General features: G+C 46.9%; 1 protein-coding gene across 1 annotated transcript; it reads left to right on the forward strand.

The window, feature by feature from the left end:
* The first annotated feature begins 369 nt into the window (after window positions 1-369).
* On the forward strand, window positions 370-14533 carry CRLF3 (cytokine receptor like factor 3). Its single transcript, XM_084218524.1, has 8 exons — window positions 370-505; window positions 2867-3074; window positions 4857-4944; window positions 5406-5583; window positions 6633-6855; window positions 7467-7599; window positions 10571-10683; window positions 11525-14533. Exons 1-8 carry the CDS (start codon window positions 380-382, stop codon window positions 11776-11778), a joined length of 1323 nt encoding a protein of 440 aa, XP_084074650.1. The 5' UTR covers window positions 370-379; the 3' UTR covers window positions 11779-14533.
* Window positions 14534-15732: the final 1199 nt, after the last annotated feature.

Raw genomic sequence — 15732 nt, forward strand, 5'->3', positions numbered from 1 at the left:
GCCGAGGGGCGGGGCCTCGAGGTCAGTCCCACGTGACCCGAGCCCGCTGCCCAACAGCCGCCCGCTGTCCTGGTCACGTGACGCGGACAGCCCGGCGCGCGGTCGCCCCGCCCCTCCTCTGCCGAGGCCACGCCCCCTTCTGCCCCCTCTCCCGCCTTCACTGCTGTCAGTCGGGTTTTCGCGCCTCGGCCGTGACGTCACGCAGCTATCGCGTGCCCAGCCCGCCGCTGACGTCACGCTTCGGGTGACGTCACTAGCCGCCGGGCCGCCTCCCGCTCCCGCCGCGCTTCCCGCCCCGCCCCGCGGATGCGCGGCCCTTCCGGGGCCGAGGTCCGCCCGCCCGCCCCGCCCCGCCGCCTCGCTGCTGCCGCGGCTGCCCATGGAGGCCGCCGAGGCCGAGGTGCGGCTCCTCTTGCAGGAGGCTCGGGAGAGCATCGAGGCGGCGCGGAGCTACCGGCGGGAGCTGCAGCAGCGGCTGAGGGGGCTGCACCAGGCGCGGGAGCAGGTGGGGAAGCGGGACGGGACGGGACTGGGCTCTCCGGAGCTGCCCCGGCAGGAGCGGCCGGAGCCCTGCCCGGGCTGTGCCCCGCTGGGGGGCGGCGGGCCCTGGCCGCTCCTCTCCCGGGACACGGTGTTTGTCCGTGGTTCCTGTCCGTCGGGAGAGCCGGGATCGGGCTCAGGTGTGGGGAGGGTGGAGGAGGGGGAGCCCCGGCGCACCGGGGGGATGAGAGCCCTGGGACCGGCGGGGTGCCGGAGATGGAGCGCGTGGGAACGGCAGATGTGCGACGTGTCGGGGGAAAGGGGCGCGAGCTGAACTCTCTTACTGGGCTGCGCCTCTTTTTCTGGGACCAGAGGGAGCTTTCCCAGGCACGAATAAATATCTTAAAGAACTACGTTTTCCAAAGTAGCTGGGATGCTAAGCCTGATTTAATAGGGTGTGTTTTGCCCATCTTCACGTCGGATATCTGCCTGGTCTGGATGCTGTGCTGAAGGCTGCTGTCCCCATGCACCGCAGTGCCTGGCTCACGTACTCGTGGGTCAGGCAGGAGGCTGCCAGCATTCCCGGTTAGCTGGTTTGTCTGCGGCCGGGGCAGGGCTCCCCTTGGGACTGTGAGCCACCCGCGGGAGATGCAGGAGCAGATAGGAGAGCCGCAGTGCCGGGCCGGCTCCTCTGCCCGGGCGGCCTCTTAGCATATGGAGGTTTGCAGGCTGGAAGTGATGCCTTGCTGTCTTTGATTCAGCTCTGCGAGGGGTAAATAAAAACCCAAACAAAACCAAACTTAGGGAGTGTTTCCGTGGTAACCTGTTTTTCTGAAGCGGATCGCGTTAGTGCAGAAACCGGCTGTGGATCTGCTGGGCGAGTGTCCCGCTCCCAGATCATTGGACATTTAATTAGGCAGCACTGAAACCACAGACTGCTTAAGAAAATGAATTGTTCATGGCTGTCTTTCATCCAAACCTTGTCATCTCAGAGTGTTGCTTGGCAGTTCCAAGGGCAATGAGAGGCACCCATGTGCCTTTGTGCAGTGAGTGTGTAGTTAGTTCACTTTTCCTTTTGCTCTTGGGGGCAATTCCCCTGCCGTGTGCATGTTTCTGTTTTCTCTCTTTCCATCTTCTTGCTGTTTTGTACACATCCAAGAGTTCTCTGTGTTCCCAAGGTGCTGAATGTGCTAGACTAGGGTTTGTATAGTGGCAGTTTTATTATTTGAGGACTGGTTGGCTGATGTGATGGGACTGGATCACTCACGTTGCATCCTTTTCCTTTGGACCAATGGGGCGTGATTTTCTGGAGACTTCACAGAGCTCTGTGTGTTCAGGGACTTGCATTTCCTCTTTTGCATGATGAGCAGTATCTAATTCTGGGGCTGAGCTGCTGAATTTGTATCTGCCTGTAAGGGAGGTAAAATGCTTGGAGAAGTCAGTGTTCTGTCTTCCTTTGCCCCACCCCTTCACAAAGCTAAATACTTCCTTTTTTTTCCTCAAGCATTGAATTTACAAGAAAGGGGAAACAGAGCTGTGTGGCAGCTGCAGACCTTCATGAGTATTTGGTGAAGAGGAAATTTATTTTACCTAACCAGAGAGCTTCCTGTGTTGGTTGTCTGTACTTCTAAAGATCTAGAAGTTAACGTGTAAGGCCGTCAGCGTGTTGCAGTATTTCCTTGTGTGCATGACTTAGGAAAGTTGTTCACAGGGAGATGTTTACTTCTGATTTTTGCATCTTTAGCTCAAGGATGTTCAAGTGTGTTTTCTTCCCTAAAAGCCAGATTCAGCAAGTTTGCAGACATTTTAATGAGCACTTGTAGAGCCTTCTGTGGTCAGGTTCTTCCGGAACCAAAACAGACTTGCTGTTCACCCTGTCCGGCCGGTCACCAAGGGTAGCTGTTTGAACAAAATTGAAAAGAAAGCAGTTTTATGAGGATTTTTAAAATCCAGTGAAGTGATAGCACTTAGAAAAGTGCTCCTAGATAATCTTATAAAGTCTGATAGGTTTTTGTTTTCAAGGAGGATTACCAGAGGATGGAAGAGTGGGTTTTAAGCAGTGGGGTTTTTTTGAGGGGCAGCAGGCAGGAGATCTACAGAACATTTTGATTTTTCTGACAAGAAAAATTCCTTGGTTGAAACACCCATAACCCAAGTTGCATTTTGCTTAGCTAATATGCTCTTCCCCTCCTCCAGGCTGGTTTCTTTGCCTCCCTTCCTGCTGTACATGTACTAAAAATGACCTCATTAATTTGATCATTTTTTAAAGCAGACTCCATTTGCAGCTTTCCTCCAGCAAGTGTGGATGAGATGCTTCAGAAAAATAAAAGTTGTGCATGGCCTTTGCCTTTATCCTGAATCCTTCTTTCCTGTTACCTGAATTCAGATCAAAGACAGTGCTACATCGACCAGAGATGTGCTTGAGCAGCATTTCAGCGATCTGAAGGGGACCCTGAAGAAGCTGCTGGACGAGCGGCTGACGTCCCTGCTGCAGGAGGTGGATGTCATCGAGCAGGAGAGCATCAAGCCCCTGGACGAGTGCCAGAAGCTGATAGAGCACGGAGTGAGCACGGCCGATGATCTGCTCCGGGAAGGTGAGGCAGGACCCGGTGCTGAGTCTTAGCTCTGCCTTCCAGTGTGGGTCTGTCTAAAGTCTGGAATGTTCCCATTGTTATCAGTGTGTTTGGTTCATTTTGGATTATCTCAAACTGAATGTTAAGAATTGGGTAGATGTAGTGAAGAGCTGATCATTATTATCTCCTACAAATCTGTATTTCAGCATTTCACTCTAGTCCTAGGGTGTGCATATGCCAGTGTAGCTTCTCCTGGAGGGCAGGAAGTACCTATGTGAGAATTATTTCACTGCAGAGACATTCTCTACCTCTCCAGGGTAGACAGAAAAGTATGTCAGGGTACTTTGGAACAAAATACATTGTGGGTACCCCCGTAGCAAAGTGTCTGTTTTGGTGAAGTAAATTATGTCTGTCTTGCTGAAATAAACACATTGTCGTGCTGAGTGTGATTATGTTATTGCTGGTGGGGAACATGAGGAATCAAATGGCCATTGTATGGGGAAAATTTCTCTAAAAAGTCTGAAGATGAGGCAGACAAAAATGGAATATTATTGTAAGGGCCAGACTATACCCTGCTGATGCTAAGTACCTCGGCAGAAAGGAATGTCACTCTTGCCTGTTTTCCCCAGGCTGGAGAACCTACTGGGAGCGTGTCTGAGCCATGAGTGTGTTGGCAGTTTCCTTGCATTGTTCTCATGTCTCAACTTTAACTTTCTTTCAGCATGAGCTCAGTTCTGGGAGCTGAAGCACATTGAGCTGTGTCCCAGGGGTGGGAAAGCTCCCAATTCCTCCTCAGCCCTGAGCTTTGTGCTGGCTGGGGAGCTCAGTGCCTCCTGCTCACAGGAGCAGTGGCTGTGTTTTAGGATTATTTTGCTGGGTTTTTTGTACCACCACAGCTCTGGGACAGCTGCTGTTCACCTTGATTTTATTTTAAGTCTCAGGTTACTGAATCAGAGTGGTGGCAGAAGTTTTTTGTGTGAAATTCTGTGGGGTCTGGTGAGGAGCTGGCTCTCTGCAGTTCCCATTGCCCTGGGTGCTCTGAGCAGCAGCATCACCCAGGGCTGTGGGCAGGACCAGCACAGGCTGCAGAGAGGCACAGAGGAGTTAAACCTCTGAGGTTATTAAATCTCCTGCTGCCAATTATGACGTGTGCTTTCCTTCAGAGATTTGTAACGTGTGTAATCCTCCCCTTGGAAAAGGACTGAGCTTGCTGAAGTTGTAAATTACCCTAAAGTCAGCAGACAGGAGACTGGAGCATATGTCTCTGTAAGATGAAGTGTGGGATGCTACTTTATATGGAAAGCTTAGGAAGATATTTGTATTTATGTCCACGCTCTGTTGCATGGATTAGATTATTTCCTTCATTGTGACAATAGTACCATTTTGATTGTAGCAAACAGAGCAATGATTGACTTTATCTCTTGCTTTTAAGTGCCTGCTTTTTTATTTTCTGATCAGTGAATGTGCTTTGCTTTTTTCTTCATTTAAAGCTAGAGGAGAAAGGGATTAATAATCCTGGGTTTTTTTTATCATCTGATCCCAGTTCTGCTTCTGTCTGAGACCCGAGGCAAATTATTACATTTGTTATGGGTGTGTCTACAGGTAGCTTTCAGAGCTTCAAAAGTTGCTAGATAGGCTTTATATTGTTACCTGTAATTGCATTTTCTAGCTAAGACTAGCAAAAGTGCTGTGAGTGCTTCACATTTAATTGGTTGTTCATGTCAGAACTGGTTATTCTTTGAAGCAAAGAATGCTTTCTGTGGATGTTGTCTCATTAGAATTATTTTTACTGTTTGGTTGCAGGAGAGAGTGCAGTTGATGGAGATGTGGGACAACAGAATGAGAAACTTTGCAACTTTACAAAAAAAGCTTTACATATTCAGCTAGATAGGTAAGACACCAACATTCTGAGAGGTGATCTGAGGCAGTGGCACGTGTGCCCTTCTTTGTAGGGGATCTTTTCTCCTTTGAAACAAAAGCTTTCTGCTCCATTGCCTCAAAAAATTCATTTGAGGTGCTGCTGTCCTGCTTGTTTCCCAGACTTTCTTTGGGCTGGCACTCCCAGAATGGAGGGGGCTTTCACCCTCCATATGTTCTGTGGAAATGCAGGCTGTTTATTTGTGAAGGATGAAGCCACTCCCTGTAGAACAGCCTGTGTTTCAGAGTATTTGCTGACAAACAGTCTGGTTAGGGCTGAAACACAATGTTTTCTGAGTCTTTTAAGTTTGGAGTGCACGTGCCAATTTCTGCAGCTGCTCTCTCTTTTCAAATCTGCACAGATTTAAGTGTATGGATGAAATTTGAATTTGTGGAAGCTGGCCTCTCTCATTACAGCAAACTTTCCTTTCTCAGCTTACCAGAAGTGCCCTCCTTGGTTGATGTGCCTTGTTTATCTGCCCAGCTGGATGACTGCCTCCTTACTATATTGAAAAATCAAATATACAGACATGGAACTGTGGCATCCCGCCCACCTGTACAGCTGGAGGAGTTTGTGGAAAAGCCTGGAGGTATTTTAGTCCGATGGTGTAAGGTGGGTAAAATATTCTGTGTGAAATTCCTTTTGACTTGAGTATTTTCTAAAAAAAACCAAACCATCCACTTTCTTTCTGAACTGTCTAGTTCTGAACTTCCAAGGACTTGTCCACTCCAGTGTGGAGTTAAAAACTTAAGAGGTTTTTAGGGTATTGGTGTCATTTAAAGACAAGGTAGTGCAGTGATGGTGTGAGGCTGGTGCTGGGTTTGTGTCTGCCTGCAGTGACACTTGCTTTAGCAGATCCAGGAGGAGGCTGGACCTGCTCTGTTATGCTTTTACCCCTAAACACATTTGTGTTCCTAGGGAGATGCAGTGGTTAGAAAAAGAAAATATTACTGTATTAGCTAGTCCAGTAGCCTTTCTCTTCAACGCACAAAAACTATTTTTGAGTAAACCACTGCTGTGGTCTGATGTGGTTTGGATGTTGTTGGACAGCCCTATGCTCCTTGGCAGCATCAAACAAACCTTTGTTGTTCTAGCAACAGCCACTCATTGCTGGCCACCCTTCAGTTGTAAGGATGTGGACTCAGGTTATTAAACCATAGGCCCTGCTCTCAGGTGGGGTCTGATTTTCTGGGCTGTACAGGAGTTCCCTGAATTTGGTTGTGCCTGGGGGATAATGGAGGGGGTTTTTTGAGGGGGTGTGTGTGTAAATATCTTTTGACTCAGAGATATCAAAGAACTGGAAATCATTCCCTGGAACAGTTTATGAAGGACAACATTAATTTTCCCTTGCTGTTAAAAACTGGCACAGAATTTCTTCTGCAAAGTTGTTTCCAGCTTTTGGCTGTAGGATCTTTTTATATCTCCGCTTGAATGAACAGCCTTCTGTTAAATGTTTCTTCTTCTGTAGATATTTTCTAACTGTAATAAAATAATTTGATACATCTGTTGGTTCAGACACTGATGTTACTTTCTACAAGGCACATTTTCTGCTCTGAAGTGCCTTGTGAGTCTGATCACCTGCAGTGCTGCCCTGACACGTGCCCTGCAGAGGGGAAGGGAGAGCCAGAGGCTCCTTTCTGACGCAGTCACCGTTCCCGCAGGTGGATGAAGATTTCACGGCCCAGGACTACCGGCTGCAGCTCCGCAAGAGCCCGGGCAGCCCCTTTGAGGACGTGTACGTGGGCTCGGAGCCCGAGTTCCTGGTGCTGCACCTGGACCCGCACGTGGATTACCAGTTCCGGGTGTGCGCGCGCGGGGACGGGCGCCAGGAGTGGAGCCCCTGGAGCGTGCCCCAGAGCGGCCGCACCTCGCTGGTGCCCCACGGTACTGCCCGGCCTCGCTCCGGGGGTGCAGCTGCTGCTGTGGGACGGGGGGTCCCTGCCTGTGACGTGTCGTGAGCTGTCCCTCTGTCCTGCAATGCATTCTTGGCTTCCTTGGCTGAGGGATGCTCAGTGAGCCGTTCACGGGTGGCTCGCTGCTTCCTTAGCCTTGGGGAGCATGTGAGCCAGAAGAAAAGCATTATTTTTTCTTCTCCCTCACCACAACATAAGGATTTTTGATGACTTACAGCTCGTAACAAGCTCTTATCTTGGAGAGAGGAATACTGAAATTTTCTCTTCACTTACAAATTTCTAAGCTCAGTGGGTAATGAAGGCTTTCCTTCATTCTTCCTTTTCTTACAATAAGACTTGGCAGGGATTGCAGCAAAGAGTGAACTCCTGGTGAACTCTGAGCTGGAAAATACTTTTTGTAATTACAATTTATTTGAAAAACAAATCTCTCCATAAGAAAAAGGCAAAACCAGCCCCTGTTTTTAACATAGCTTAAGCTGCATGAGGTGGACTGAGTAGACATTGGGACTGGGGTGATTTGGCACAGACAGGACCAAGTTGAGGTTCACAATTTTCTTCCTTTTTTGTTTGTTTTCTTTGAAGAATGGACAACTGGTCTGGAGGGTTACAGCTTGAGCAGCCGAAGAAACATAGCGCTTCGGAATGATTCTCAGTCCTGTGGTGTGCTCTACTCCAAAGCTCCTACTTATTTCTGTGGGCAGACATTAACATTCAGGCAAGTCCTTTTTGGGTGACTGGTGCATCCCCTGTGAGCTGTCACATCTGAGCTGTGTGTAAACCTGAGGCATGTTTGAGTTGTAAATCAGCTCAGCTCCAGTCAAGGTAATGCCTCTGTGTGACATCTGACCTTCCTTTAGTTCCTGGCTCTGTAGGAAAACACCTGATGTTTTTGTAGGACCTGCACTTTTATATAAGTGAGTGAACTCCCGAGGGATGGTAAAATATAGCTCATGCTGAGCAGATCTGTGGAATGTTGAACTTCCTGATGTTTTGTAGCAGCTGTTACTGGCTGAAGTCAGTGGAGCTTTGCCTCTAGCTCCTTTTAACCTTGGGTCAAGGGTGCTTTCCTTCCCAGACTAATCACTGGCTCTGAAGACTTTGGACATGAAAACACTGATGTGCTGTTGGATGACAGTCTGGCAGCAATGCCTTGAACATGTGAGATAATTAGTGCTGGTCAGACTACTGCTTGAAACTGGCATTAGAAGATCCAGAGTGGAGAAGGGATCTTGTGAATTTCAGGCTTTCCATTTGACACAGAACGTGATTAAAAACCTTGGCAGCTTTGCTGCCTGTCATCCTATCCCTGAGATGATGCTGTTTAACAGGGTATGTGGAATGTCCTTGTGGATATGTCAGTTGTGATTACAGACCTCAGAGACTCTGAAGCTTTGTTTAATCTTTTCCCTGGTTAAATAAAACTACTTGCTGTGCAGCAGGCGGCCCCCACAGGCAATTGAAAAGGGCTGTTCATGATACTTTCATGACTTATTCCATGGTGTTTCATTTATCCCTTCCTGATAATGGGTTATGTTAACTTTAGATGGTTGTAGTGTGAGGATGTATTCAGTTGCCCTGTCTGAGATGGATAAAAAGATCTAAAGCTTTCATTTGAAATCCGTTGCTAGATTTAACTTCTCTTGGCTCAGCAATGCCTGTGAAATTAAAGGCAGAACCTTGAGGTTTCCCTTGGTTCTCTCTCAGTCCAGTGCTTTTTATCATTTTTATTGGTAGCATATGTAAATATTTTGCTTCACATTTTGATTATGGACTTCTCTCCAAGAGGAGATTGTTTCAGGATAGCAGAGCTCAAACAAGCACATGTCCACAAGAGCTATCGTGACACGAATCTTGAGATTGAAGACTACCTCAAAAATTGGTTTTGTTCCTCTTCCAAGGTCCAAGAGTAGCTTCTTGTTTGGAAGTGTGAGAGATTTTCTTGGGCTGGGAGATGTAGTACTTGGTGCTTGACTTCCTCCAGCTGTTGGAACACAAGTGATTATTCTCAAACAGCTCTGTGTTCTCTGTGTTCAGGACCCAGGCACAGCTTGTCAGTGAGCAGTGAAGTTGTGATAAACACAGTGCTTTGTATCTGTGTTTTAAAGATAAACTGGCAGTAGTCCTGAGGTGAAGCATTTGGCCAAGCTGTAGCAAAACATCCCTGCTTTAGGTGAAGTCTCCTCCTGTTGCCTTGCAGCCTGCAGGGAGCTGCCCTTAGGGAAGGGAACATCTCTCCACAGTGAGCTGCTCTTCATCTCTCTGAAGCTTTCTTTGCTGTGGGGAGCCACAGTCCTTGTGGCCAGGCACACAGTGATTTGGGCTCACCCTGTGGTGGTCACACTTTGTCAGGAACCCAGCACAACCCTGCTGAGGCTGAGGCAGTGCCTGTGATGCCCTTGGATAGAGCTCTCTGTGCTGAGGCAAATGGAAACTGGTGGGGCTTCACCACGTTCAGTGTCTGGGCTGCAGGGCCAGAGACAAGGTTTTGATGTGCAGCATTTTTGTTGTGCACCAAAAGGAATTTGAAATCTCCTTTAGAGTTGCTCTGGGAAAAGATGGTGGATCCCTTCCAAAGTAAAAGCTTCTTGGAGATTCAAGTAATCGTTTTCCCTTTTCTTTACAGTGCAAGGCTATTGCTCTCTTAGTGGCATTCCCAGTGGACTGAAAAACCTAATGGAGTGCAAAAGTAAAACATGGTTCCAATTTTATCTTTGCCTCTAAAGAGTTAACCCACTGTGTGCCAGTCCACTGTCCCCTCTAACTGCTGTTTATTGAAAGCTTTGCTGAAGTTTTCTTTTGTTTGCCAGCAACCACAGATCAGTCTGTTCTTTCTCTCAAGCTGCAATGAAAATAACAACTGCTTTACTTTCTAGAAAAGGCCATCTGAATTTCCTGAGTCACTCAGGCTCTCTGTAAAGTAGGATTTAGCACCTTTGAGAGGTGACAGTACAAGAGAAAGGACTCAAGTCTAGAACAGCCCTTCAGTGCACTAACTGTGCAGCCTCACAGCTCTGCTGGGGCCCGCAGGGAACTGAGTCCCTGGTCATTTGCACAACTTGTTTGCATTTTCTTCAGAGATTCTTTCCCCAGACTAATACTCTGAATACAGCTGAGCAGAGGCCAGACATGTAAATGCTGTTCTTGGCATTGCTTGGTTTGCACCAGGCTGATTTATTACAAAAGCCCAGACCAAATACACCCCCAAAGCAAGACCCCATCCTCCTCCCATTACAGCAGAATATGCTAGGGTCCAAAAAACCTATTTCAGTCATGCTTATTAAATCCCTGCTGAAGCTACAACTGTCTTGCCATAAATACATGATGCTGACCAGTAGTGTGGTATAGCTGATGGTGCAGCTGAGCATATTGTATGCTTCAGACAACTGAAAATCATTTTGAAAGGCCATTTCTCCCTGTGACAGTGGAGAATTGTATTAAATAGGACTGGAAGTTTGCAGGAAGCAAAGGTTTGCTTCATACTTTGTACAGATTAACAGAGTATTCCTCAGTGGCGCTCTTGGGAAAGCTGGCAGGAATTTTGTCATTCACCAGAGATCTCCCCAAAAGGTTGGGTGCATATGTTGAGAGCCCTGGAGCACAGTACAGGGATCTGGAGTGACTGCCAGGATTTCATGATATGTTTTGATTTAAAGCTTCAGGTTTGGACTTAACCTTTTGCTTGTTAGGATTGAGACGGTGGGGCAGCCGGACCGGCGGGACAGCCTGGGCGTGTGCGTGGAGCAGCGCAACGGCGACGAGTCCCTGCAGCGGGACAAGGCCGTGTGCATCAGCACCAACGGTGAGTCTGAGCCACAGAGCCACTGAAACACCAGCTGGGAAGAGGCTTGAAAGGTCATCGAGTCCAACCCATGCCCTAGCACCTCAACTAAACCCTGGCACCCAGTGCCACATCCAGTCTCTTTTTAAACACACCCAGGGATGGTGACTCCACCACCTCCCCGGGCAGGCCATTCCAGAACTTTATCACTCTTTCCATAAAAAACTTTTTTCCTAATATCCAGCCTGTATTTCCCTTGGCACAGCTTGAGACTGTGTGCTCTGGTTCTGTCAGTGCTGCCTGGAGAAAGAGCCCAGCCCCAGCTGAGCACAGGCACCTTTCAGGGAGTTGTAGAGAGTGATAAGAGCCCCGAGTCTCCTTTTCTCCAGACTAAACACCCCCAGCTCCCTCAGGGGTTCCTCCCTTGTGTTCCCAGCCCCTCTCCAGCCTTGTTGCCCCCTCTGGATGAGCTTGAGTGTCTCAATGTCTTTCCCAAACTGAGGGGCAGAACTGGACACAGCACTCCAGGTGTGCCCTCACCAGTGCACAGTACAGGGGAAGGATGACCTCCCTGCTCCTTCTGGCCACACTATTCCTGATACAGGCAGGAATTTTCCTTCCCAAAACCCACAGCCCCTGGCTCTTTAGATCCCATTACATATGAGCAACTTTGATGTATGTGCTGCTTGTGCAGTGAAAAATCCTTGGTGAGATCACAGATCTCTTCCTGCTAGCAGTTATTGCAGCCTGTTCCATGTGACAAGAGAAATGTAGCAGGGTTACTTCCTCATTTGCCTGCAAAAAATAGAGAGATGTATGTACAGAAAATGAGAAATATTGTTAGGTCTGCTGACTGTTTCAGGGGCAGTATTTGTAAATGGAAAAGAGATGACAAACCAGTTGCCTGCTGTTACTTCTGGCTCGACTGTGACATTTGACATGGAAGTTGTGCAGTTGGGAGCCTGCAGCCACGAGGGAGGAAACTTCAAGCTTCGAGTAACCATCAGCTCTAACAACAGAGAAGTGGTCTTTGACTGGGTACTTGATCAGTGCTGTGGCTCTTTGTATTTTGGATGTTCATTTTCATACCCAGGATGGAAGGTTTTGGTCTTTTAGCAGTGAGTAAAGGGATTTTTTGTTCTTGCTGTAAAGTGTAATGTTAAAAGCTGAGTTTCCAGCTGTTTGACAGCAATCTGGTAACAAACCCCTGTCTTTATAGTACTTGAACTCCACTATATTGTACTTCATACTGGATTCATTTAAACAATAATTGTGAAACATTGGATTTGTTACTCCAGAAAAGCTAGAAACAAGCATTTGTGTAGGCAAGTTAATTTAAGCAGTCCATCAGACCTTTCCCTTTTTTCCTCTAGACTTGATTTTTGTCAGTATTTCATTGTACTCGTCTCAGGGTACGCGCGTTGTGCAGAATTAACTTTGCTTAAAGCTGCTGCTCTGTGAAATGAGTGTTTCAGGGGTGGTAATGGACCAAAGTTGTATTTCTGCCACTCAGAGCACAGTATTTAGAGCAGTGAAGCCCTGCTATGCTTCCTTGTGCACGATGCTGCCTCGGGCTCTGTGTGGGCAGCGGGGCTGCCCGCAGCAGCCGCCTCCTCGCGCACGGTACTGTTCATCCCTCTGCAGCAGGGAGCTCTGAGCCAGCCCAGGCCTCAGAGGGAGCCAGCCTGTTACTGTCTCACCTAAGTGCCTTATTTCCATGCTTCTGGAGCTGTTTTCTGTGTTGTCATTTGGAATGTGTTTTCTGTAGTAGCTGCATGGTGATGCTTACATTGACCATGCACGGCTGCCTCAAGCAGACCAAGCCAGAGCAGGATGTGATCCTGAGCCTCTCTCAATGTCTTCCCTGGTTACAATTCACACAGAGCCTGTGTCAGAGCAAGTCTCAGTGATTTGGTACCTGAGCTCACCCTGTGGATTGGCAGCTGTGATTCCTCAGAGCCCTCCTAACACTCAGAGACAGCCTTCTCTTACTGCCAGCACAAGAGCTGTTGTGATGTGCAGGATTCCTGGCAATCCCAAATTCTGCCTGGGGACACTGGGCACTCACTGCAGGTGCATGGCCCAAGCACTGCAGACAGACTGCAGCTGCTGCTGGAGTCCACCTGGAGTAAGGGAGATGGGCTTTGGGTGGGCCCTGCCTGCACAGATTTGACCTGGGGCAGTCAGAATTGAAGGGATGGTGGTAATTAAGCTGCCTCCACCATAGAGTAGGATGGGATAAATAATAGTGTGAATTAAATGACTTGGAATTCAGAAGTTATGTAAAATTACACATTTTTCCTCTAAGGGGCAACCAAGATGGATAGGCTCAGTCTCAAAGAGAGCCTGTTCCTGGTCAAAAGATTGCAATGCTACTGGGTTTAAAGAATATTTAAAAGTAACATTCACTGACAGGCTTCTTACCTCAGGTTCAATTAAAATTAAATCTATTTTATCATGTTAGAGTAGCACTATTTTTATAAAGCCTAGACAATCATACTGCCTTTCCTTCAGTGGCAATGTGCTACATTAGCCCTCTATGCTACATAATAAGCTTAAAGCAAAAAGCTTATTTTACAATTAATTAACATTGTCCATACCCACAGTCAGTACAAAAAGATCAGCCATCCTGCCTGAATTTTCCCCCAAGCAGCTGTAGCAGGGGTGCAAGAGTTTCAGATAAGGAGAATGGCTGTTGGTATTTTTACCATTTACAGGAGAAAAAATTGTGTGCATTTAGATGAGTGCAAAGAACCTGCACAAGGCAGAGTTAGGGTGGAACTGGCAGGAAGAGGTGAAGTGAGGAAGGCTGAGCTGCTGCTGGTCAGATCATCCACTGTTAGCAACAAAGGGCCTGCAGTACTCTCAGCTTTTCAAGCTTCACTAGTTCAGTGTTAGGGAAAGAGAGAATACTGGCATATCCTGTGCTTTCCATGTTACTTCAGTTCTCCTGTGAAGAGTGTTTTCAGTTCTTTTACATAAAGGTTCAGTAGATAAAAGTGTCAGTCCTGCTCAGAGGGTCAGGCAGGAACTCCAGACAGCAGCTGACTTAAGTCTTGCTCCATGTAGTAGTGCTGGCAGTTCTACTTACACACTTCAGGTATCAGGTACTAGTTGTAATTTAGTACTTCTACCCTATGGAAAGTAAAATTGTGAATATCCACACTTCTGAGGTACCAATGGGTCAGGTACCTTTGCATCTGCTCTTGAAGGGGCTGGTCAGACTATAGATTCTTCAGGATATTTACTTACATATTAGAAAATAAAGCTTAAACCTTGAATTCAGGTACTTCCAGAGGTGGCAATGCCATGTCAGGTTGTTCAGAATATACATAAAAGGACTGAAGGGCCATGAGAGGCTCCTACTGCTGCCCTGGAGAGCTGGGGAGGGCAAGAGAAGTTTTTCTGCCTTCAGGCTTTAGCTGTGTGTTGAACAAGGGCAGTTTGCCAATGGTTCTTTTGTTGCTATTGTGGTGGTTTTGTTTTTTATTTGAACTTGGCACAAGCCTCGCTGTCCAAATTGCCAATGAGGTACTTTCAGCCACCTCTTGGAGCTGCACCTTGTGAACAGAGGAGGAGTGGAGAGTCTCAGGGCAAGAGAGCCGAGCACTAAAGGAACAAAGGATGCAAAGAAGCGGAAGAGGCTTGAACTCAAAGGTGTAAATTCTGTTCTTGCACAGCAGAGGTCAGCTGGATGGAAGACTTGACACTTCCTTTACAATTTGCACCTCTAGCTCTTGGAGCCCTGCAAGCAACAGAGTGTTAATGGCTTATGAAACCCAATCCTGAAAGTTGTTTTCCTAAGCTAGTACATTAACTTACCTCAACTAAGATTTATGTGTCAAGAGAAATTTGAATTTTTTAAATAAAAGTTTTATCCCTCAACTGTGTATGGTCTAGAAAATTATTTATTGAGGCACAAAGCTGAGCACCACAGCATTCTAACAAGAATATGTTTTCTAGAGAATTGCAGTCATCTTTAAGAGCTTCTCCCCATTTTTTTCCCCAATTTATTTAATCTTCTGTCCCTCAGAAGTCCCAGTTTATTTTCAGGTTTCCCACCTTTGCACTTTACCTTTATGTCCAAATTTTAATGGACATCTCTTAAAAAAATATTTTTCCCTTCTAATACAATTTGTTACAGCATCTGTAAGCTACTTCCCTCAATATTCCATCCCAGCTGATTTGTCTCTGTCTCCATTTTACTGTTCCCATCTCTTACTGGTGCATTCTGTGGTGCAGCTCTTACACATCTGTAGTTTTTGGCCAGCAGCAGAGGTATTTAATCACCTTCAAATAAAGTGCCTGTTGGACTAACACACAGCTTTACTTCATTCCCTTAGTCCTGCTTTACCTGGAGCCTGTTCCAGTTCTTTGGTCTCTTTTAAGAAAAAACTGCTTGTGAAACCAGTAAGTGAAGTTGCTGACTTGGCAGCTTTCTCTCATAAATACTCCATTCACATGAGCTTTCTTCATGACAAGATGCCAAGTGTTTCTCCTCCACAGCTGCAGCTTCACTCTCAAATTGAACAGCCTAAAAACTGCAGGTCAGAGTCCAGGAAGGACTTACCTACTCCAAAACCTTTGTTTTCTTGGCTGTGAAACCACAGATTTGTAACAGGGAACAGCTCCGCTCGCTGATGATGGCACCAGACTTCTGTGAATTAAGAAATATTTCACTTGGAACAACACAGTTAAAATTGCCCTCACAGAATGCCTCCTGCATTCCCAGAGGTAAAACCAGATTTCTGGTTTGGGGGATTAGATGGTTTGGGAGTTTGGTTTTGTTGATGAGATAAATAATCAGAACACTTCAAATAATGGGCAACTGCTTCATTCCAGGCAGTGAATTTTTTTACCCCACCCCTCAAAATTCAATGGCTACATTCAAGACACACTCCAAGCAATGTACACCAAAGGTTAACAATTCATCTGCCACTTTTGAATATAGTATTTAATGCACTGAATTAAAAATTAAAATCATATTAGGTTCCAGATTGGGGTTCACAAATCTGTTGTGATCACCAAGTACCAAACATCATTAAAACCTGCCATGAGCACACTGAAGGC

Source organism: Fringilla coelebs (assembly GCF_963513975.1).
Source record: "Fringilla coelebs genome assembly, chromosome: 19".
In the NCBI taxonomy this organism is placed as follows: domain Eukaryota; kingdom Metazoa; phylum Chordata; class Aves; order Passeriformes; family Fringillidae; genus Fringilla; species Fringilla coelebs.

Excerpts from the sequence above, each read along its gene's own strand:
- CRLF3 (XM_084218524.1), top strand. The coding sequence starts at position 380 with ATGGAGGCCGCCGAGGCCGAGGTGCGGCTCCTCTTGCAGGAGGCTCGG. Across the intron at positions 6,856-7,466 it reads CACCTCGCTGGTGCCCCACG|AATGGACAACTGGTCTGGAG; the intron begins GTACTGCCCGGC and ends TTTTCTTTGAAG. Across the intron at positions 7,600-10,570 it reads GGGCAGACATTAACATTCAG|GATTGAGACGGTGGGGCAGC; the intron begins GCAAGTCCTTTT and ends TTTGCTTGTTAG.